Source organism: Papio anubis, chromosome 2, assembly GCF_008728515.1.
Source record: "Papio anubis isolate 15944 chromosome 2, Panubis1.0, whole genome shotgun sequence".
Lineage (NCBI taxonomy): Eukaryota > Metazoa > Chordata > Mammalia > Primates > Cercopithecidae > Papio > Papio anubis.
The window spans coordinates 44,772,072-44,786,421 of NC_044977.1; the positions used below are offsets into that span (position 1 = coordinate 44,772,072).

Here is a 14,350-nt window from a genome sequence, read left to right on the forward strand (position 1 = left end):
AGGCTTACTTTCCCCTCTCTCCTCCAACCCATGAAGAGTTGGCATGGAAGGTGTAGTGGGAGACATTGAGGAGGAAATTGTAAGTTTCTGAATTGGTCACTTATGCTCTCCAATTCACATAAATAAAAGCAGATGTGATATCTAAGTTTGGCTTTCTGCCATTTAGGTCTGTTTGTCCCTCCCTCCCTCCCTCCATCCATCCATCCATCTATCCATCCATCATCAAAAGTGTACTTCCCCCGTGCTGGGCACTGAGAATATAGAAATGACTCAGCCTCCACATTTGCCATGTGGAAGTTCACTGTACAACTGTTTCATTGCTTAAGTGATGCCCTCCTGTAAAGTAACTGTTGCATTCTAGTCTGGTTTTCTTGTTTGTAAGAGGAAAACACACAATGAAAATGATATTAATTTTATTGCATCATTTTGCTGACTAGAACGCCAGACTTATAGTGGATATAAGTATAAAAATAACCAAATTCTTACAAATAATACTTTGCTGCTACAGTACTGAATAATTAGTGGAGGTTGCAATTATAATACAACTTTAAATAACATTCTCATAATAGGTTTAACACAATCAATCAGGGGCTAAGGTTTAAAGGTTTACAAAGAGAAATCCAGGACAACATGAAAACTCCAAAAGTTCATATTCCAGCTACATGCTTCATTTAACCATCAATCCACCAACACAAACATTAACAAAACTCAGAGCAACTCATGATGAAATAGTCATTCTCTTTTTAGGACAGGCCAAGGTTAATAAAGAAAGGTAAATGAGTCGGATTAGTTTCCGAGGCAGAACTGATTCCATCCCATCCCTGGCCTATCCCATCCTCCCTACCCAAAAAATCTGTAATGAAGTATGGTTAAGTGCAATTTAAAAATCAGAATATGCAAATTCTTCAAAATGTCCTCTTTGAAAATGCCCAGGTGACAGACCCAGTCTCAGACCTGTCTCTTTTTAGACCTAAATGGTCCCCTTTGGTTTCACAGGGTCCAGATATGATGGAGTGTAACGCTACTGAGGATACTTTACTACAACAATTAATTGGCATTTAATACTTTCATGTTCCTACTATTTTAGCCAGTTCTCTTCCTTGGAGATTTAAGAAAAAGAAAAAAGAAAACATACCCAAAGGCAAACTCTACAAAACCAGTATCTCTGTTTCCAAAAACACACATGAGAACCTCAGAATGACACTTTGTTAAGGAAGGAAATGAAATGTCCCTTCTCATCCACACAAAAGCTTTCAGATAGGAAAAAAAAGATGATACTAGGGGTAATTTCAAGTAAAATACAAAATATTGAAATACTGAACTTTGCGTTCTTCCTCTTTCCAAAGAAGTGCTGTAGTCTTAAAATTGGTATATTTTAGAACTATGGGTCAAAACCCTAGTTTTGGGTGTGTTAGGCTAAACTTAGCCAAGGGCAACTGGACTGGACAGCTCCTCTTCTTCAGGCAGAGTTAAATCGGCTTACAGGATACCCGGGCACTTCACCAGGGGCCAACACAGTTTCACACAAGCATCAAAAGCCATGCGAGGTGGGTGACCCAAAGGTGCCTGCTCTGGGAACTTTCACATCTGAATAGGTGTCATCCTTCAACGGCATATTCTTGGCTAGCCATCCAGCCTAGGAGTCCAAAGATGCTGCCTTCTGCCTTGGGCCCACTTTAAGAGTTACCTCTTTAAGAACTCAATCATCACATCTTGAAGTTTTTGACCTCAGATGCCATCAGCCAGCTTGACTGAACCACCTATCAGCAATTTTGGCTCTAAATGACTTAGCTGCTTCTGAAAATATACTTCCCCTCAAAGGAGGAAGATGTGTCAGCGTTTAAGACATTCCACTGAATATGTTCCCAATTCTGAAAACAGTTCACAAAAATATGCTTCCAGTAGGTGGGAGCCATGGCCTTACCATGGGAACACGGCAAGCAGCTTTCAGATGGATGTGTATGTCTGACTGCACTTGTCAGAAACCCAGGTCCTCGCCTTACACTTCCTATACCAAAGCCATGTGCCGGTGTGCTTCTTGCTGAGCACAAGCCAGCCACTATTTTCTTAATGACAAGTGTCTAAGAAAGATATGTAAAAGCCAATCTGAAAGCACATTTTCAAAAGGGTATTCAGCATTTTTTTTTTTTTGAATTTCATATCATTAGTTTGGTTACTCCTTAAAAATAATATTAAGGTTCCTTAAAAGAAACTTATTTTAAAAGCCCTTTCTCCCTTGCCCTTTTTGATATTTAAGGTACACAGGATGGTGACGGGTGTGCCAGGACAGTGAGGCAGGGGCTACAGTGGGCAGAGCAGCTGGGGGAGTCAGGCAGACAAGGATTTCAGTCCTGCTTCTACAAGGCAAGCTATGTATCCTCTCTGAAGGCTTCTGTATCTGAGAAATGGGCACTTCCATGCCCACCTCTCGAGGATGCTGTGAGGAGCCTTGCCCAGAGCCTGGTCATGGTAGGAGCATGTCAGTTCATCTGCCTAAAGACACAGACTCCAGGGCCTTGGGCTGGCTCAAGGGGCAGAGGAAAAGACAATGCAATAAGACCCTCTGGAGCTTAAACCAAACCACTGATGCCAGGGAGCCAGCCAGCCACCCTTCCCTGCTGCAGTGTGTGATAGGACACACAGATGCCCTGCGCCCGGCTCTGCTCTACAGAGGTTTAAGCATCATTTGAGCAGTTACACATCACTTGCCCCGTCCTCTCACCTTCCCCCAGCTGTGGGATATTGCTGCAGGATTGTGGCATCTGTGCACGTGAATCACACACCCCAGCTGCAGGGGCTGACATGGAGCAGTGTCTGGACGGAGAGCCTTGGTGTGCCAAGTGTGCATCCAGGCCTCTTCTGCTACCGGGTGTTTCCCCTCGGCCTAGGCAGGACCTTTCTGCAGCTAGGAACCCCATGCAGGAGTGCAGCTGGCCCTCCCTTCCTCACAGGCTCACAGCCATGCTTTATTCATGTCCCCTTAGAGCCTCATGCTCTGGAGGTGCCTTCCCCACCCCCACACGCCTCCTGGAAACTGTGGAGACGGTGTGAACTCAACCTTGTGGGTGCCTCCTTTTTTTCTCAGTTAAAACAACAAAATAAATAATCCACTCCATACGGAAGAAACCCATGAAGAAGCAGCATTCTTGGAACTCACAGGACACCGTTTTCTGGATGTTGGGATTCTTCCCAAGAATGCTTTTGGGACAGAACACTTCATTTTGTGGAGCTGAAGGTTTCTGGCTCCGATAGAGGAGATGATTTGTCAGCTGTGATGTCAGCTGAAGGCAGCAGGAGTGTGTGCCTGGGAATAGCCTCCCTGCATGGCTCTTCCCACAGCTGCGGGTCCTGGGGATGAGCAGGCATGCTGTGGAAGGAGCCAAGAAGCCAAGTCTGTGGGCTCAGGTGAGCTGCAGGAGCTCGGAGCTCTCCAGTTAGGTGCGAGGCTGTGAGCCACAAAGGGCCACTGGTTCTACAGAGAGAGAGAGAGGCAAGGCCCAAGATTTCAAAAAGGCGATACTTTGAAATTTTAGGTTAGCCTCCACTGATAAAAGCAGTTCTCCTTTGATTTATCTCATGGATGAGTGCAATTTAACTACTAAAATGCACCTCCCCTAACTAGGGCTCTTGCTACAGCAGGGTGATGGTGAGTGGTGGAGACCACGGGACACAGGAGTTCACGCTTAAAACCATCAGGGCCAAGGATTATGTAAGAATAGGGATTATATTTAGAGGACCTTGAAGAAACAACCATGCCCGGGGCAGAACTGTCCCAGTGGCTGTACCATTTCCAGAAATGTGTGTGCTGCGGCGCTCCCCGCCTCAGGGTGGAGACAATTCTTTTACCTCTGTATCCCTTCACTTCATCCACAACCACGATGCCCCAAAGCAGGCCAACAGACAGTTCCACAGGTGGCAATTAAAGACACCGAGTACTGGATGTCTCCCTGGCAGGACCCACGTCACAGGCATAATAAATAAGACGAGTGGAACTTCCTTCCCGAAGGTCAACCCTCACTTCCTCGACCAACCGGAAGTCTTCAGTTCTCCCACACTGACTGGAAGCAGAACCACATTTCTGGAGGGTGCGACACAGCCATATAAAGAGGTACAAATGACTGGGTGAGAAAAAAAATAGTTATTTCTTCAGCCGAATAAACAGCTTTGAGTGGTTGAAAGTTTACATGGGGTTTGTGGACGAGATTCTGGGTACAAAGTGCTGCAGTAGCAGGTGAGCAAACTCACATGTGGCTCCATCTCGGCTCCCTGTTCTTCCTCAGGAATCCACGCAGCTTCCCAAAGCACTGTCGATGCAGGAAATCTAACCTGCCTATTCAGCCCGTCCCTCTAAACACATCCAGCTGCAGGGGCTCATCAAGCTACTTTCCCAGAGTGGTGAAACCTGCATTCAGTTTGACATTTCTCCTCCTTACACAGCTGCCTCTGGCCTCCACGATGGTGGTCAGAGTCCCAGGCCCCAGGCTGGACCCTCATGGATGAAAAATGCCCCCCTGCCTGCAATTGGCCTGCAGAGCCTCCAGCTGAAACCAAATGTAATTTGTTTTGCCTTGATCCAGGCTTGTTTGAAAAAGTGAGATTTAACTGCAAAGAGATTAAAAAAAAATCTTAAATAAATGTGTCACCTTGACTTAAAAAAAACACATTGCAATTGTGTGCTGTGCCTCACACATTTCCTCATTGTGGGGGTTGGCTTGGAAACTGTAGCATAAGACAACCTAGAAACATATGAAAACACTGTCCATTCAGCGGCGACATCTTCAGACTTTAGTGGTACGCTCATCCTCATCTGTTGTTTAGCACACAGGCTCTGGGCAGGAAAATAATTAACAAGCCAGTATTTTGCTGCAAATGAATCACCAAATTGCTGCCTATGGAAGTGTCTCAGGAAAGGAAGCCTTCTTTCTGGAACAGTCTTGAAACAGATCCAAAAGGAAACCTCCCATCCAATTTACTAAAGTGCAAATGAAGGGAAAACCAGGTCCCTGCACTGATGTCTAGTGGTCTGCCCTGGCTAATAGTCGCCCTGGTGCCAGTGCCATGGTGCAGTCACTCAGAGAGACTCTCTTGATACTGGCCCACATTCACGTTCACAGTAACAACAAAGGTGCCGAATGAGCAGCCTGTGGTTCCACATCCACCTGTCCCCTCCACTGTGGTCACGCCCCGCATGCCTGTCCCTCTTCCTGCTTGCCACTCAGCGTGGCTCCGACAAATCCTGAGCGCAGCCTCCTGGTGCGGTCCTCTGAGTCAGAGGTCCCAGGCGACTGGCTCAGAGCAACGAGTCCCTCTCTCTCCTGGACTTAAAAGTAGTCTCTTCTTCTGCTTTCATCACTGATGAAAGACGGGTTATACTGTCCGGGGAAAATGCAAGAATGCCGTGATCCTGGCAGTCCAGTGTAGGCCGGGTAGAGTCCGTTTCGTTCAAGTTCTGGATTCCTTACACTTGTGGGCTGGTGGCCAAAGAGAAAAGAAGAAAAGTCAATTTATCTTTCTTGGGTTTAAATTACAGTGTTATATCCCAATGATTTTAGACCAATGTAGGAAAAGATCTGGGTTTATTCTGTATGATGTGGTTCTACTGATTATTTCTAATTTTTTTAAAGTGTCTTTCTCTCTGGAGCACAACCCGCTTTAAATCTTTCCTGTCCCTGCCACCATGCAGAAGGCGACTAATGCAACTGGAGGAAATGACCTTTGTAAAGTCCTACGACCACCTAGTTGCAGGTGGAGTTAGGACCCCAAACCAGGAGGCCAACAGCAATCCTCAAGTGAACAGTTTGATCTCAAAAAAAGGCTCTCTGGGAATAAGAGGGGCTACTTTGAGGAGGCCTTCATAGTAGCACCAAAGGTAAATTATTTCTTGGCAGAAATAAAATACGAGCTACTGTGTATCATAAATGAGTCGCAGGAGAGCCCAGTGTGGGAATCGCCTGGACGACACCTGAGCCCACTGTGCGGAACAGCTTGTCTACCCAGGTGACAGTTTCATGCCCTAAGCTTAGGCTCTGCCTCTACAGACTGCTCAGCCAGCTCTTTTCTTTTTTCTCTACTCTTCTCTTCCCCTTTCTTTTCTTTTTCTTTCTTTCTTTTTTTTACCTTTCCCTCTCTTTCTTTCTTTTCTTTTCTTTTTCTTTCTCTTTCTTTTTTTAAGATGGATTCTCACTCTGTCGCCAGGCTGGAGTGCAGAGGCGCGATCTTGGCTCACTGCAACTTCTGCCTCCTGGGTTCGAGTGATTCTCCTGCCTCAGCCTCCCGAGTAGCTGGGCTACAGGCACACACTACCAAGCCCAGCTAATTTTTGCATTTTTAGTAGAGACGGGGTTTCACCGTGTTAGCCAGGATGGTCTCGATCTCTTGACCTCGTGATCCGCCCGCCTCGGCCTTCCAAAGTGCTGGGATTACAGGCATGAGCCACTGTGCCCGGCCTTTTTTTTTTCTCTTTGAGACAGGGTCTTGCTCTGTTGCCCAGCCTGGAGTGCGATGGCACAAACACTGTTCACTGTAGCCTTGACCTCCTGGGTTTAAGTGATCCTCCTGCCTTAGCCTCCTGAGTAGCTGGGACTACAGGGGTCCACCACCATGCCTGGCTAATTAAAAAAAAAAAAAAAAATCTGTAGAGACAGGGGCTCACCATGTTGCCCAGGCTGGTCTTGAACTCCTGGGGTCAAGCAATCCCCACACCTTGGCCTCCCAAAGTGATTACAGGGATTACAGGCATGAGCCACCGTGCCTGGCCAGCCTGCTATTTTTGGAATAAAAATGGGGTTCATTTACATTCTTGACTATATTTATTTAAGGCAACTCTTTAATACCATGGAAACATGCAGTGAAGTTGGTTCCTATGATGCCACAGGCCTGTTTGTTGCTGGTTATTGTAACGTGCTGGGGCTGAGGGGTCCTGAGCAAAGGATGTCAGTGTGGGGACACACTGGGGTAAAATACCTGCTCAGTTATGGCTTCAGTTAGTAAAGGAAAAGGACTTTCCTGATGAACACAGAAACAAAGCCCTATGCAGAAATATTAATGGGAATATTTTCGCTAGAGCTAAGTTTGTATCTCTTTATGTTTTTATCCTTATTTATAACTTTTTGTTCTTCCTTTAGGTTCAAAATTTTCAAAAAGAGTCCACGGAAATAAACAGCTCCTTAGCATGAACAAACTTGTCCCTCCCATCCAAAGTCTGAATCCTCATGGTTAATTCCCACAGCAACCCAGAGGGATTACGGTTTCTGTAACAAGATTGTCTAACACCATTAAGTCCCCATGGGGCAAGGTTTCACATTTATTGCTATTCCTCAAACAGCTGCACATGGCACGAGAAGTCACCTGATAACCATTTACTTTTCAGCTCAGATAAGCCTGTTAATGTTTGCTTTATGGTTGATACAGTGATATGAAATGAGCTGAACAGTTTACAGGAATATGACACAGGTTAAATTCAACGTGGGAGAGAAGCAGCAAGAGTTCAAGGTTGTCTCCTACCTTTCCAAATGATGCAGTCCAGGCTGGACATAGCAAATTATTAAAGGCCTACTGAGTATACAATATTCTAAACCTGAGAAGTGCTTGTTGAGGATGACATTGAATTGTTGTTCTCTTTATACCTTTTCCCCATCCCCTAGTTGGTTTTTTTGGTTGTTTATTTTATTATTATTATTATTATTATTATTATTATTATTATTATTATTATTTCGAGATAGGATCTCACTCTGTTGCCCAGGCTGGAGTGCAGTGGTGCAATCTCAGCTCACTGCAACCTCCACCTCCCCGACTCAAGCAATCCTCTCATCTTAGCTTCTCAAGTAGCTGGAACCACAGGCAAGCACCACCATGCCAGGCTTTTTGTAGAGATGAGCGTGGTTTCTGTAGAGACATGGTTTCACCATGTTGCCTAGACTGGTCTCAAACTCCTGGACTCACAAGATCCTCCCACCTTGGCCTCCCAAAGTGCAGGGATTACAAGTGTGAGCCACTGTACCCAGCCACCAATCCTCTAGTTTTAAATACTTAACCACACAAGGTAAGCATGGCAGACAGGAGATAAAAATGAAAGGGCCAAAGCCTAAATATCACCAAATTCTTGCTCTACCTTTCAGTTTCCATTCCTATAACTTAAAAGCAAGTTTAGTAACAAGAAGGTTACTGTTACAACCACATAAATATAATGTGCTTTATGGAAATATCCTTCATAGCAACACTGATAAGTACCATGCAAATAGACTGCAGGTAAACTGAATAGCAAATCAGAGGTACATGCCACTACTCTTTAACCCTTAACTAACTGTAATGCTTTTACTACAACAAAACAGAATTATTTTACTTCTCAGAGGAACCAGGGGCCCTGGGGTCATCCTGACACAGGAATACATACCGAGTAGTACACATCCGTCATCTGGAGGAGGTTTTTGGTACTTCCATTCTCATGCATTTCAATAGCTTCTCGGCCCCATTCCTGTGAGCGAGGATTTTTGGGGTATTCAGCATATGGGGACATTTGGAAATCTCCACTTTTGAAGATGAGTTTGCTTATGTCGTTTTTATTCTTTCTGTGGGATACAAAAATATTTGTAAAGCTCAATTCTGTAAGGAAGTGATATCTGTGAAAGCACCAACTATGATTTTATAATGTAAATTCAACTGAAAGCTACCATTATATTTCTTTGTAGCTGCCCGCTGAGTATTATTAGTATTGTTTTATTTGGTATTTGCCTACAACAAGTAAATATGCAGTTAGGTGCAAAAAAAGATGCAAAAAGTCTTCCAATCCCAAAGGACCAGATTATCAGGGGTAGGGGGACAAAAACAGTGGCAACAGAGCAGATCTAGACTCTTCTACAGGACAGAGATTACTGTGTCTTGGGGGTGGCCAGGAAAACAAGGGTCATAAATTCACAGAATGCTGGAGCCAGAGGGGCCCTTAGACTCATTCTAGTCCAGTGGATCCCGAGCTGCCCAAACATCAGAATTTACATGAAGAGTCTGGGTGTCCCCCAGATTGACTGAAGCAGGAGCTCTGGGGATAGGATACGGCAGCTCCAGCTCAGTAAAGAGACCTGACTTGTCCTCTTGGTCACCTTTTACTACTAGAAGGCTTGGAACTAGAATTCAAGCCTCCAACTCTCTGGGCAGTGCTCTTTCTACTACAAGAAGCAAATATTTCACAAGTCATAAAAACAGAACGGTTTGTTTATGAAAAAGTCCACCTATTTATATACCTGTACAATTCTCACTTCAGCAGGTTAGAGAAACGCTATTTGTGAGATTTCACTGATGGCAAATTGTTGGAATCTGTGTTCTTCACCTGTCTAACCGGCCCAGGACCAGAAGTTTTAAATTATATTTGTCACTGATAGGATAATCCGAAGTCTTTTCTTTCTACCTCACTTAATCTACAAATAAGTTTTCCAGGGAAGGCATAAAGTGACTCGGGTCATAAAACCGAATGCCCAGCGTGTGGCTTAGGTGCTGGCTCTTTGTGGAAGTTGGGAACAGACCTGGCACTGCGTTGCTTCCTGGTGGGTGGGGTACCTGGGCTCAGACAAAGATATACTCATGCGCAACTATCTTCTCTTCTCAGGAGCCAGCAGGTACAGGCTCCTTCCCCAAATGGGTACACCATATAGTACAGAACACATAGCAGATATGAGACTTCTGTCCCTTGAGTGCTCAGGTTATGTCCCTCTAGGTAACCATTCCTAGTCTCATCCCCTGAAGTTTATTTCCACTCATATGGTTTATCCTTGATGATTTGCTAGCAATTTGGAAAATGACAGGCAAAGGCTATACCATAAGGCCTGCATTCCTAGTTGGGTAGTTAGAGCACATTGCTCTCTGCTGCCTTTTTGGAGACAGAGGATATCTTAAAATGTCCTTTATGTCAGCGGTAGAAAAGATAACTAGCTATTTTGGGAGGTTCCCCTCATCTGTTACATCTAGATAATTCCTGCCATTATTATCATCTAAGTCAGAGGTAGTAATTTTCCCCTATCTGAATAGATCATCATGGAGAAGGGGAATCAATTTCCTCCTCTCCCTTCTTTTTCCAATAGCAACCCAATCTCAATGGCTTCCAGGAAGCCCAAAGCATTCCACATTGCTGCTACAACCTCTCTACTGCAAAAATATTTCATCTTTCTTTGTCTGCTTCTCTTTCTCTCTGTATATAGCTTTACAGAGAAACCGTTCACATGTCATACAATTCACTCATTTAATGGTTTCTAGCATATTCAGACTTGTGCAACCATCATCACAATTTTAGAACAGTTTCATCACCCCAAGAAGAAACTCCATATCCCCTAGCCACCATCTTCCAATTCTCCCCTTTTTCCCACGACCCTGGCCCTAGACAACGATTAATCTACTTTCCAACTCTATTAGATTTGCCTATTTCAGATGAGTCATACAAATAGAATCACACAATAGGTGGTCTTTTGGGACTGGCTTGTTTCACTTAGCATATTTTCAAGGTTCACCCCTGTTATAGTATGTATCAGTACTTCATTCATTTTATGCTGGAATCATATTCCATTGTAGAAATACATCATATTTTGTTTATCTACTGACAAACACTGGTAGAGTTTTCACATTTTGGCTATTGTAAATAATGTTGCTGTGAACATTCATGTAAAGTTTTTGTGTGAGTACACCTTTTCACTTCTCTTGATATACCTAAGAGTGGAAGTGCTGGGTCAAATGGTAACTCTGTCTTTAACTTTCAGACTTTTTCAAAGCAGCTGCACCATTTTACATTGCCACCAGCAGTGTACAGGGGTTCTAATTTTTCCACATCCTCACCAGTGCTTGTTATTTTGGGTTTTTTCTTTTCTTTTTTTTTTTTTTTTTTTTTTTGAGATGGAGTCTGGCTCTGTAGCCCAGGCTGGAGTGCAGTGGCATGATCTCAGCTCATGGCAACTTCTGCCTCCCGGGTTCAAGCAATTCTCCTGCCTCAGCCTCCCGAGTAGCTGGAATTACGGGTGCCCACCACTACGCCCGGCTAATTTTTTATATTTTTGGTACAGACAGGGGTTTCACCATGTTGGCCAGGCTGGTCTCGGACTCCTGACCTGAAGTGATCCACCCGCCTCAACCTCCCAAAGTGCTGAGATTACAGGCTGAGCCACTGTGCCCAGCTGCTATTTTCTGGGGTTTTGTTTGTTTTTAATAGCCATCTTAGTGGGTGTGAAGTGGTGTCTCATGGTGGTTTCGATTTGCATTTCCTAGGTGACTAATGATGTTGACCATCCTTTTGTGTGTGCTATGATCAGGATATGGTTTGTCCCCACCCAGTCTCATGCTGAAATTTAATCCCCAGTGTGGAGGTGCTGGGGGATGGGGCCTACAGGGAGGTGTTTGGGCCATGAGGGCAGATCTCTCATGAAAGGACTAATGCCTTTCCTGGGACAGCTGGTTGTTCAAAAGAGCCTGATACCTCTCCCCCAGTCCCCCACCTCTTGCTTCCTTTCTCATCAGGTGGCTCCCTTCATCTTCCTTCAGGAGTGGAAGCAGCCTGAGGCCCTCACCAGATGCAGATGCCCAGTCTCAAACTTTCCAACCATCAGAATTGTGAGCCAAATAAACCTTTTTCTTGAGAAATTACCCAGTGATATGGTTTGGCTGTGTCCCCACCCAAATCTCAGCTTGAATTCCCACGTGTTGCGGGAGGGACCTGGTGGGAGGTGGCTGAATCACGGGGGAGGGTCTTTCCCATGCTGTTCTCATGATAGTAAACGAGTCTCATGAGATCTGATGGTTCTATAAGGGGGAGATCCCCTGCACAAGCTCTCTCTCTTTGCCTGCTGCATTTATGTAAGATGTATCTTGCTCCTCCTTGCCTTCCACCATGATTGTGAGGCTTCCCCAGCCATGAGGAACTGTAAGTCCATTAAACCTCTTTCTTTTGCAAATTGCCCAGTCTTGGGTATGTCTTTATCAGCCGTATGAAAATGGACTAATATATGCAGCCTCAGGCATTCCTTTACAGCAACACAAAATGGACTAAGACAACGTGCTTACTGGCCATCTGTATATCTTCTTTGAAGAAATGTCTATTCAAGTTTTTTGTCCATTTTTAAAATTAGGTTGTTGAGTTATAAGAGTTCCTTCTATATTCTAGATACAAGTCCCTTATTAGACATATAATTTGCAAGTATTTTCTCATGCAATCCATATTTGCAAGTATGGGTTGTCTTTTCACTTTCTTGATAGTGTTCTTCAGAGTATAAAAGTTTTTAATTCTGATGAAGCCTAATTTATTTACTTTCTCATTTCCTGCTTGTGCTTTCAGCTATTCTTTTCTAATAAAGAAAATGAAGTTTCATTTACTACCCTTCTTTTTCCTCACAGGCACCAACTATCGTGAATTCCCTTTTTCCTTTTATTAAAATGGGTTAGTCACATTACGATTTAATATTGTGAACCATCTCAAGTATTCTGTAAGAGAATAGAATCTGACCCTTGTATAGCACAGGCAAAGGAACAGGACTGGAATCTGAACTCTCATCACTTACCTGCAACAGGTAACAATCAGTGCGATGCCTAGGATGAGCAGGAGCCCACCTCCGGCAGCTGCGATCACCACAGTGATAAGCTGATAGGCTAAACGTAAAACAAACAAAAAGGCGGATTGGCTGGAGGTAATGAAGGAATGAGTGAGTTCTCAAGAATGGTCTCCCCTGACTCTACAGTCGCCACCCTGCCTTGAGAGGTGCCCGTGCCTACAACTCCCTGCTCTCTGGCAAGGGATCCTCAATGGCTATCTCCAAGCCTCTCCGTATTGAGAAAGGTTCTTTTTTTTTTTTTTTGGAGACAGAGTCTCACCCTGTCACCCAGGCTGGAGTGCAGTGGTGCGATCTCTGCTCACTGCAACCTCCGCCTCCCAGGTTCAAGCCATTCTCCTGCCTCAGCCTCCCAAGTAGCTGGGACTACAGGTGCCTGCCACCATACCTGGCGAATTTTTTGTATTTTTAGTAGAGACGGGGATTCAGCGTGTTAGCCAGGATGGTCTCAATCTCCTGACCTCGTGATCCACCCGCCTCGGCCTCCCAACGTGCTGGGATTACAGGCGTGAGCCACCGTGCCCGGCCAAAAAGCTCCCTTTTTTGGGCTGGGTGCAGTGGCTGACGCCTGTAATCCCAGCACGTTGGGAGGCCGAGGCGGGCGGATCACAAGGTCAGGAGATCCAGACTAGGGTGAAATCCCGTCTCTACTAAAAATACAAAAACTATAGGCGCGGTGGCGGGCGCCTGTAGTCCCAGCTACTTGGGAGGCTGAGGCAGGAGAATGGAGTGAAACTGGGAGGCGGAGCTTGCAGTGAGCCGAGATCCCGCCACTGCACTCCAGCCTGGGCGATACAGTGAGACTCTGTCTCAAAAAAATAAAACTAAATAAAAAAGTAATGCAGATAACGCAGAATCTTTTCTTGGCCACTTCCCACCCTTTGGTGTTGTTTAATTTTTTGAGTTAATGGTAATAGTAGATATAAAAATTCTTTTTTTTTTTTTTTTTTCCCTAGACGGAGTCTTGCTCTTGTTGCCCAGGCTGGAGTGCAACCGTGCGATCCCAGTTCACTGAACCTCCGCCTCCTGGGTTCAAGCGATTCTTCTGCCTCAGCCTCCCGAGTAGCTTGGATTACAGACACATCCACCATGCTCTGCTAATTTTTTTGTATTTTTAGTAGAGATGGGGTTTCACAATGTTGGCCAGGCTGATCTCGAACTCCTAACCTCAGAAGATCCGCCCGCCTTGGCTTCCCAAAGTGCTGGGATTACAGGCTTGAGCCACCATGCCTGACCTAAAAATTCTTGATTCAGTTCTAGATTTTTACTTCATAAAATAAAAAAGAGGCAACCCTAGGTTAGACTCCCCAATTTTATAAGGAACATTACTGATCAGTTAAGTCCAGAGTCTGGGAATCACTGCATCAATCATGCTAGGGACTGAGTAGCTCCTCAATAAATACACATCAAATTTAATTACCAGAAATTAGCAGTGATTAAGCAAGTACATATCATATGTAGAAAGCAATATTAAAAGCTTTAGTTGCTTTTATATCTACGTATTTCTGGCAAAATCATATATTCAATAACTTCTATTAAATATTCCGGTTGATTTTTTGGTTGTGGAAATACAATGAAAATTGTGTTCTCTAGTTGTAGGATCCAGGATGAAACACCAGTAGCCGGATTCTCGATAGTAAATTAAGATTGGAGCCATGCTGTCTAGGGTCTCATGCTCTCTTGTCCTTGTAAACAAGGATGAGGTACAGGGCTGACACGCTCCTCCCCTCCTCACCAAGCTCCCAGAGCACTAGGTGCTGGTTGAGAGTGAAGAC

General features: G+C 44.7%; 1 protein-coding gene across 3 annotated transcripts in view; it reads right to left on the reverse strand.

Annotated features, from left to right (window-relative positions):
• Nucleotides 1–396: 396 nt before the first annotated feature.
• HEG1 (heart development protein with EGF like domains 1) overlaps nt 397–14,350 on the reverse strand; it is an 89,279-nt gene continuing 75,325 nt past the window's right edge. For all 3 annotated transcript variants that reach the window (XM_021934137.2, XM_009200144.3, XM_021934138.2), the window contains 3 exons: nt 12,528–12,615; nt 8,393–8,567; nt 397–5,471 (listed from right to left, as the gene is read on the reverse strand). In XM_021934137.2, the coding sequence (XP_021789829.2) occupies nt 5,322–5,471; nt 8,393–8,567; nt 12,528–12,615 (413 nt within the window). In that variant the 3' untranslated portion in view covers nt 397–5,321. The remainder of the gene's footprint in view (nt 5,472–8,392; nt 8,568–12,527; nt 12,616–14,350) is intronic.